The following is a 9,531-nucleotide window of genomic DNA, read 5'->3' on the forward strand; positions in this document are numbered from 1 at the left end:
CGGCTCTTGTACATTTAAAAACCTTGGAAATCATTTTTCGAGTTGTGAACAATGGCCTTTCTGTCTGTATTCATTTTTTTTTTTATTTAAATTAAGAGAAGGTCATTATAATTTAAGACGGTTTTCTATCTTTGAAACTGGTAAAGTGAGGACTAAAATATAGCTGTGTTTCAGTTTTGGGGGTTCCATTATGGAATGAACGTAATGATGAGTTGAAAATGCGTGCGTCTCTATTGAGTTTCAAAAAAGCTTTAAAATCTAAATTAATTCATGGTTAAGAAGTAAGTTGAATAAAATGTAAATTGTAAAAAAAATAATCTAGGATTGTACTTAAAGCTACATTGTGTAAGAATTTCTCCCATCTAGCGGTGAAATTGTATAATGACAACCAACTGAATATTACTTTCTAGCCCTTCCTCCTACGGTGGCCGAACCCGAAATTAGCTCTTAGTATCTCCATCGTTTACACGAGGCTGTTTTAGCCACTCCAATATTAACTTTGGTCTTGTTGCTTTGTCTGTTGCATTCTTAGTCGTTTTAATTCTCTTTTTCGCTTCCCTGGCGAGTAATCTCCCCCTGGCATTCGTCACGGTGCCAATAGGTATAAGAGGGCGAAATGCAGAGGTTGGTCCCTCTTTGGCTAATGTACTTTAAAGATGGAGGCGCTACATGGCTGCCGTCATATTCAAACGAGTCGCTCGTATGTATTCTGAATGATTCTGAATGTCAGATTCTACGCTTATGAGAATACTTTGATTAGTTGGTGGAAGTAATTACACATGAATGGGCACATATTTGTGAAAGAACAAAGGGGTTTTTGCTAAGAATCAAATCAAAAAAATACACAATGTAGGTTTAAGTATTTGGTTTCATTTAGTTTAGTTGAATTTCTGGGTGATTCTATAGGGATTATGGGATAGGATAGGCAAAAATAAGCCTTGGCTTCGGCCTATTCCTTTTTCGGTTCGATACGGTGGCAAATAATTGTTTCTTTCATCTATGTTAACCGAAATAAAATTATTCATCATCATCATCATCATCATCATCATCATCAAGACCATAGCTAAACAGCCCCAGTGTCTCCCAAATAAAATTCTGATTTTAACGAGTAAGAGAAAAAAAAAATCCTAACAATACGTCTCCCAGAAACATTGTACGCAGACACAGAGCAGCTCACAACAAGTTCAATGTGCCCTGTTAGACTCCCTGTGTATCCATTTGAAATTCAATATTCTGCTGTCACAGTTTCTTCAGTGAAATAGGTGGAAAGGTGGTTCCCATCACACTCAGTCTCAGAGTGCCCCCTTGTGGTTGAACAAGTGAATTGTCCATACCCAGCAGAGTGAAAAAAAAAAAACATATCAAACCTGTATAATATTGTGAATGTGGCTGATCATTCCCCCTTTTAATATTAGACCCTCCTTCCTTTCAGAAACTAATATTGAAGCGGCCGCTCCGAGCCTCGACACCCACCGGCGTGGTGATGACGTTGTCTCCGGTGGACACCCCCCCCTCCCTCCCCCCCACCCACCTCAACTCGTCCACTAACCAGGAAGCCAGGGCCACTGGGGCTCGTAGGTGAAGGGGTTCCCTCACTGCCTTTTGCTGTCCAGGATGGCCCTCCAGTCGTCCGACCAGGACAGGAGTCGTCTCTGCGGGGGGCTGAGGGGAAGGTGCTTGTTGTGGCAGGCGGTGAACAGGATGTGCTCCCACGTCGGTTGGGGCTCCACGCCTGATCAGGAGACATCAGGTACAAACATTACTTAAATGAAAATCACTATAATACATGTCACTGAGTAAAAAAACCACAGCTTTAGACAACCCCCGCAGATCCACTATTGTGGCAGCTGTCTTATACGCACTAAGATAAGATAAGATAGACTTTATTAATCCTACACTGGGGAAATTCCTGTGCTACAGCAAGCAGCTCAAAAGAAAAAAAATCAGAATAACACAAATACACATTAAGTAGACATAGGAGAAAAATATACTAAAGTATAGGAAATAGTTATAATAATAATAGTAATAAAACAAACATATTTACACAATATACACCCTTATATAAACAGACAGTATATAGACACAGATGAATAGACATGACATATTGCACAGTTGGAGGTAACAAAGAGTGATAAATAAATAATATGCATAGTGCAGGATATTGTCCAATGATGGCTCATATTGCAGAAACAGCTAGCAGTGCTACATTATGATGTTGCATTAAAAGAGTCTGACTGCTAAATGAGGAATTAAAACATGGCGCTTGCAAAATCGCCGTTCAAGCTCTAAGAGTGAACGGTTCAAAGTTGTGAGCCGAGAGGCTCGCCCGGCGCCTCGCCTTGCAGACGCATTCCAGATATCTAGCAGGCTTAACATCTGGAGCTGTTGAGGAGTCTGTCGGGTGGCTACAGCCAATCAGAGCTCGGCTTGGGTGATTACATTACCAAACCATCCAATCGTGGCTACTCAAGATCAGCGGCATGCGATCCGATCGCCAATCTGACAGAATGGCCACATTGAACACGTAGGCTGGAGAAAGTCGTGTAGTGTTGGACACCTTTTACAGGGCTTCTCGTATCAAAACAAGTCCACTGGAAACATTCAAAAGTCAGCCAGAGGAGGCGTTTTTTAACCAATTAGTGGAGCTAACTTTGGCATAATTAGCACTCACTTCACTGTTCATTTCGGGTCGACAACAGCAACGATCACCAAATGGGCCCACATAAAAAAACTGCTTTTTTTTCTGCCTCTGTATGGAGTCAAGGACCCAATGTTTAATGAGAACTAAGAATTTAGTAAAAAAAGAAAGTTAATCTACCACTGTTATTGTTAAGAGACTGCATATGTCACGACGTGCCAGAGGGGTGGAGCTTAACAAATGATCGCTCATTGATCTGGGAGCTGCATTGTCATCGATATCAAATACAAAATAATTATGAATATTATTACAATACAGAATGTCCATTTGTTAATTCAAAATAGCAGGCACTTTTGGTATTGTGACGCGATATAAACACTGCATGCGCACACGCACAAACACACACACACACACACACACACACACACACACACACACACACACACACACACTAAGCTTGCACGATATTGGAATAAAACTGACTGCAATATTTCTTTTTTCAGACACAGACTGCTGTTGTAGATTAGTGTTACGTTTCCAGCGTCGCAGCTCCGAACCATAACGTTAGTTGGGACAGACGCCTTGTTTCTTTAGGCTAACTATATTAGATTTAGCCTGGCTGGTAGCAGCTTTCTGCGGTGAAAAATGGCCGGGAGACGTTGTGATAACGGTGCATTAATCAGGGGATTTATTTTGTCTTTGCAGCGATGGAAAAGCATGTGCATCACTGTTGCAGCAGCAGCTGCCGCGGTACTTTTGCACGCACGGAGAGCCTCACTTCCCATAACAATAAACCCCGTTGGACTAACGTTACGTCACATACACACGTTGCCCACATGGCTACCTGTCTTAAAAGGGGAAGGGTCGGCCGGTAACAATCATGTAAAAGGAGAACGGTGAAAGTTTACTTCTCTATCAAGCAGCAAGTTTAAGCGTCAACATCACAAGGTCTAGCGATGTGACTATCGCGCATGCGCACATGTAGACGATGAAACAAAATATCGTGCAGTCCTAACACACACACACACACACACACACACACACAAGCAAACAGTCCTTACCTAGAATGTCAGGCTTGTCGTCTATCAGGAGGTCTCCGGTGATTACTGTCTTGTCCCTGGTCAGGATTACCCGCTCCAGAAAGTCATGGCCCAAATGCTTCTCTACCCAGGCATACTGGACACGGACACGGACACACACACACACACACACACACACACACACACACAGGAAACAAGATGTAATTAGAAAAAGGAAACAGAGTTCCAAGTGGGTTCCAAAGGGAACAGAGTAGTTATCATTTTGTTAATTGGCAGAGGGCTTACCTTCTCATACGGGCAGTGGTTGTAATGTTGTATAGGGCTGGTGCAGATAAAGACATCTGTGCTGCAGAAAGAAAAGGAAAACAACAGGACCAGGGTGGAAAAATTTAAAACATTTTCATATTCCGGCTGCTTATACCTGACAGACACACTGGCTATTTATAACTGGGAGCAAAAGCTATTGTGGACCTTCCCTGGTAGGAAAACAAAGATAATAATAATGTAAAGAATATGAGAGATAGAAGATATATGATTTCCCTGATAAGAAAACAGCTTCAATCAGGCAATGGTGTTTACATAAAGACATTCATTTCCACCAGGAAATGCAAATATACAATTTCATGACTACACCGGCTACTTTTTGACGTTAATCCGCTGCGGTGTGTGCTTCGGAGAATGCTACCGGAAATGGCAATCGCAGCCTCCTCCGTGTCGACTCAGATTACACTCAAATGAATCAAAGAAGTCATTGCAGATACGGAAGCTTTCACCAAAGCACATAGAGAGCGCAAAAAGCTGTTGTGGATGAGGTAGCCTCGGAAACAGCAACACAACGGGGGCACTACACCTCTCCATCAGTGACTCGATATCAATATCCGACATTGCAGCCCAAGCATTGGTGATAATTACTAGTCCATGAATTCCAAATCGGTGCATCCCAAGTAAAGAAGTGTCTCGTCATGTGCGTCGAAAAACAAGTGGTTATATGTAAGAGAGAGTGTTTTTGAAGCAGCAGTAAGGGAGGAATAGAGTATGAACAGTGCACAGTACTGACCTGCGTATTTTCAATACTTAATAAATCATCAAAACATAGATTCCTATAGAAACCATGGTCCCATGCTTTGTGATTTATTTTTCATGTAAAAATGATAAGCGCAACAATAAGGGCTGCGTATCGTTTAGGTTTTATCCAATACCGGTGATAAAACGGTCGGTGACTTTTAAGAACGGCTTGTTTATTGCTAAGGCTACATGGTCAAATTTAAATCATTTAGTTAGAATGTAATAACATATACAAAAAAAATGTTTCACCAGTCAATTGCTGATAAACAACAAAATTACTATATGACAACAGCTTAACGCTGCCTCCACACTGGCACTTGAAATCAGCTCCGTAATACGCAATGCGACGCCCAGTGGACGTCGTACTACACCGTTGAAAGCGTCGCAATAGTAGAAATCGGGAGTGGGAAAAAAGTGGCGGAGAGAACGACTCATTCTGTCAGTGTCTGAATGTCCAATTCTCTATGACCTCTCATCTGAGGGCTATAGAGATATAAACAGAAAGGCTGCTGCGTGGAGAAAAGTATTGCTCTGAATGCTGTCTGAATGAATAACGTCAATTCACTTGAGCTAGCGAGCTCAGGCTAGCTAACTAGTTAGCGTTAGCAAACGTCAGCTAGCCAGCTCAGCCTAGCTGACGTTGGCTAACGCTAACTAGTTAGCGTCGATTAGCTAACGCGAGCAATTGTACTAACTGCCCTAATAACGTTAGGAAATCATGAAAATTAAAAATCACATGACAACATATCGTTATGAAATCATTATTTATTTTATTAAAAGTTAAGAATTCAGATTTGTTTATCAGTACCATAGCAACGCTAACTTCTGCTCGGATTGTCGGATAGGAACCGTCCGTTGCCTGTCGTATGAGTTCAATTTTTTGAACGCATCCGGATGACCAACGGACCTGATTTTTTTTGCACCGCACTCGTTCGCATCGGTTCGGACCCATTCGCATGCCATCTGCTAATCTCCATAGGAAACGAATGACTTCCTGCCGTTTCGCAGCCGTATCTACTGTGTCAATGTGAAGGCGGCGTTAAGTTTCTCTAGGTCCACTTGAATGTACCATGAGTTTACGAGGTGCAATTGAATGCACCATTAAGTCCCGTAGGTGTTGTTCTCCAACATCTCTGACTCCGGCAGTGGCAGTGGTGTCTCGAAAAATGCAGCTAGGCTACACTTTGTCTTTAGCTGCAGACTGTTGTACGTCTCAGTGTTGGAATCCTTTCAAGTGAATTACAGCCACACGTTAAACCGTTTAGCTTTCAGCATTTTAACCGTGTTTGAGAAAGCTACTAGCTAACGGTAGGCTAACGTTACCTGCTGCCAAGTTTAATGGTAACTAGCGCCATGTGTAGTGCTTCTTCTGTTGCCTGTAACGTCCGTTTCGGAGCACCAGAGGGCAGGGCAGGCATTTTAGTGGCACCGAAATGAGACACCGAATCTTGTCATTCGGTTCGGTAGATACCGGTCGTTTAGGCACCGGGGTTTCGGTACCCGACCCTAGTAACAATGAAACACATCTTCCATCCATCAGTCTGCAGCTCCATTTGCTGTCATCAAGTCACACACTGAAACTGCTTGTCAAACTAATCACCAAAGTATTGATCATAGAGCCTAACAAACGTTTGCAATATTTATTTCCGGTGTGAACCGTCTTTAACTCAAACAGTGTTTCTGTCTAGGGCTCTTACCAAAATCGCAAAAAAAAAAGTTTTGTGCAGATTAAGGCACAAAATCAACTCCTCGTGATCACCTCCCTATAAGCTCTCATACATTCTGGTTTGTTTTCCGCACACATTTCAGCACAATGTTGCTCGGAATAAAACCTGTCCATATCACATTTTACTATTAGATCAGCAGCATCTCAATCAGTTTATAGATTAGATGAGTGAACTGCATCTTCCAAGACCTACTTATCCATCTTGGCCATCTCCTTGACCGCCTCCACTCCTCCTGGCAGCGGCTCCAGTTCTATGAAAAAGTCTTTGGACTCCCAGATACTGATGGCTTTGTCCTGGAGTAATAAAAACAACACACACACACACACACACACACACACACACACACACACACACACACACACACACACACACACACACACACACACACACACACACACACACACACACACACACACACACACACACACACAGCTTTATGTCAGTGTACATTGATAAAGTGTCCATGTGAGAATACATGTGCTCTGAAGGCGGAATCTTCAAAGGTCGACTTTTTAGCTAGACACTTGGTTGCCTAAAGGAACAAAAAAGCTGATATTTAAATGAGACGGCACTGTACAGCGTTCTTGAGTGTTTCAATTATGACAACGCAGGAACTGAGAAAAACACATTTGTGGTCTATTTCTTATTTTGTGCTCATGTTCAACATGGACCTCGTACCCCTGGCCTAGTTTCGCTTTTGAGACCTGTTTTATTTGCGTGATATAACACAAATTAGGACGGACATCCTAGTGTAAAATAGGGCTGGGCGATATGGAGAAAATCAAATATCCCGATATTTTTGACCAAATACCTCGATATCGATATTGTAGTGTTGACTATTGGTGCTTTCACAAAATATTTACACAACGAGATTTATGATAAATAATCACCAGTAATGTGGATATAATGAATAAGTGGGTAAAGGCAAATAATGGAACAGTTACAGCAGTCTGGAAAGTTCAGAAAATGACATCACTTTACTGTAATGCAGCCTTTAAAACCAGGAAAAGACAATACTTACGCCATATCACGATATCCAAAATCTAAGACGATATCTAGTCTCATATCACAATATCGATATAATAAAATATACTTTATTAAAATGAAAGCCTGAAATAGTCTGATGTGGATTTATTGGTTTAGTATTTGCTACCTCCAAAGTCTTTGAGTAAATACATATTTTCAACAGAAGAAACTATAAATACGAATGTGACATTCACACATTTAACTATGAAAATAACCTAAGTGGGTCTTATTAAAGTAGGAGAGCCTCTATTAGGCTCTTTATACTGGCCCAGGACTGAGTAGCGTGTGATACAAAATCAGCTTTAGGATTAAAATGCTTGAAAAAAGAACAACTTATGTTACTCATGTCTTTTACTGACTTATTCCAACATGTGTGCACTGTGCGTCTGCCCTGCCAAGTACCCAGGTAGTCCAGATGAAAAGATACTGTAGGCGAGGCCAGGGGGTTATAAAGGGAAGGGTCACAAAATAGATATGCATTTGGCTCACTGGATTCAAACCAATACAGACAAATATGTAAAAATGTAATGGTTCAGTATAGCAGTAGTTTATTTATTGTATGGGATACAAATGTGTTCAAGACTCCTTATGCATTTTGTCATTTAAGATACTGGCTACTTTTCGAGGCTATCTGTCCACTCAGATATTGAATGAAATTCGTAAACAAAATGTAAAATTGTAGTTCAACTGGTCAGCACTGTGCACTTGCATGTTGGGTAATATCAGGCTTCAACTGCAAACTCTGCAGTGAGAGTGAGTCCTTGGACACCTGTCATTCTGACACACTGATACAGTCTGTAAATAAATGCAATTAAATTCTGTTTAAATGTAACTTTTTAACTGGGGAACCAGCTCAAGGCCTCTGGCTCTGTGTCGGACTGCGAATGTGAATTTCTATAACATTATTAATAGCACACGTATGCGTGTCAGTCACTTACACACAGGTCACTCCTCAGCTGCCCGTACTGCGTTGACACCCAAAACCCTCTCCTGTCGTCCAGGGTGATGTGGGGATCTTCCGGATATCGGGCCCGGTACTTCTTTAAGAAACCCCCCTCGAAGTCTGCCAAGACCCCGTCCATGTCAACCAGAACCCGCAGTCTCTTACCTGAAGGAGAGGAGGACGACATGTCTACGCAAATCCTCTTAAACGGATCACGGAGCAAAGTTTTCCCTCTTCCGAGTAGGCGTGTAGAACTGAACATGAATAGCATTGTTGACTCTTGACTGGCTGCTACTGCAGTAGCGTTCCCAATAACTGTCACTACCGTTAACCCTCTCCAAACGACGATGGAAAAACAGTTGATAAGTCCGCCGAAATGTTTTCTAAACGCGGTGGCAGTTAAACCTTGTCGTTTTTCAGCACTTAGCTAGCATTGCTTGTGTTATTTGCTTATTTTGTTTCACTGCCAGTGTAACTTTATCTTTATGGGCATCTCTCTCCTAGTCAACTGCATTTGAGCTAACGCTCGGTAGCTAGCTAGCTAACTTTAGCTGGCAGGCTAGCCGCACAGCAACGGGCAGGTCAAATGTGACATTCCTTTGGCCACAGTGTAATGGGAGCTGTTAGCATCGTTTGTCTGTGTGTATTAACTGCTCGGGCAGCTATCCATAGCCTTTCTCAAACCCACAGCAGCTGAAACATCTGGCTGCTGGTGCTACCTGAGCAGAAACGAGTACTAATGTTGAGGCACCATGGAGAGAAAAAAGCTCGGCAGTGAGAACAAATTGTACAAGTCCTGCTTGCAGCAAAGATATTTTAGATGAATGCGATGGCTCACTCCTCCGTTGTTTTGTGTGAGAGCCATGTATAGGCAATTTGCAGTTATACAACTTTGCAAATTTGTAAGAAAGAAAACATTTTACCACCACCACTATTATTATTATTATTATTATTATTATTATTATTATTATAGGTACGCTACTTCTGCCTAAATGTCACAGTAGGCTAATATCTAATTCTGAGCGGATAAAGCAATATTTCTGAATGGAATGCTGCTGGAATGACTCGAGATGCAACAATTGTTTGTTCTGC

The 9,531-nt window shown here is 41.8% G+C and overlaps 1 protein-coding gene across 1 annotated transcript; it reads right to left on the reverse strand.

Annotated features, from left to right (window-relative positions):
* Nucleotides 1–814: 814 nt before the first annotated feature.
* LOC116046890 (5'(3')-deoxyribonucleotidase, mitochondrial) lies at nt 815–9,346 on the reverse strand. The gene is made up of 5 exons (XM_031295364.2): nt 8,435–9,346; nt 6,663–6,763; nt 3,964–4,024; nt 3,700–3,814; nt 815–1,732 (listed from the first exon to the last, which is right to left on the reverse strand). The coding sequence occupies exons 1-5, from the start codon at nt 8,708–8,710 to the stop codon at nt 1,593–1,595; spliced, it is 693 nt and encodes a 230-aa protein (XP_031151224.1). The 5' UTR covers nt 8,711–9,346; the 3' UTR covers nt 815–1,592.
* Between the last annotated feature and the right edge of the window lie 185 nt (nt 9,347–9,531).

This window comes from Sander lucioperca, chromosome 22, assembly GCF_008315115.2.
Source record: "Sander lucioperca isolate FBNREF2018 chromosome 22, SLUC_FBN_1.2, whole genome shotgun sequence".
In the NCBI taxonomy this organism is placed as follows: domain Eukaryota; kingdom Metazoa; phylum Chordata; class Actinopteri; order Perciformes; family Percidae; genus Sander; species Sander lucioperca.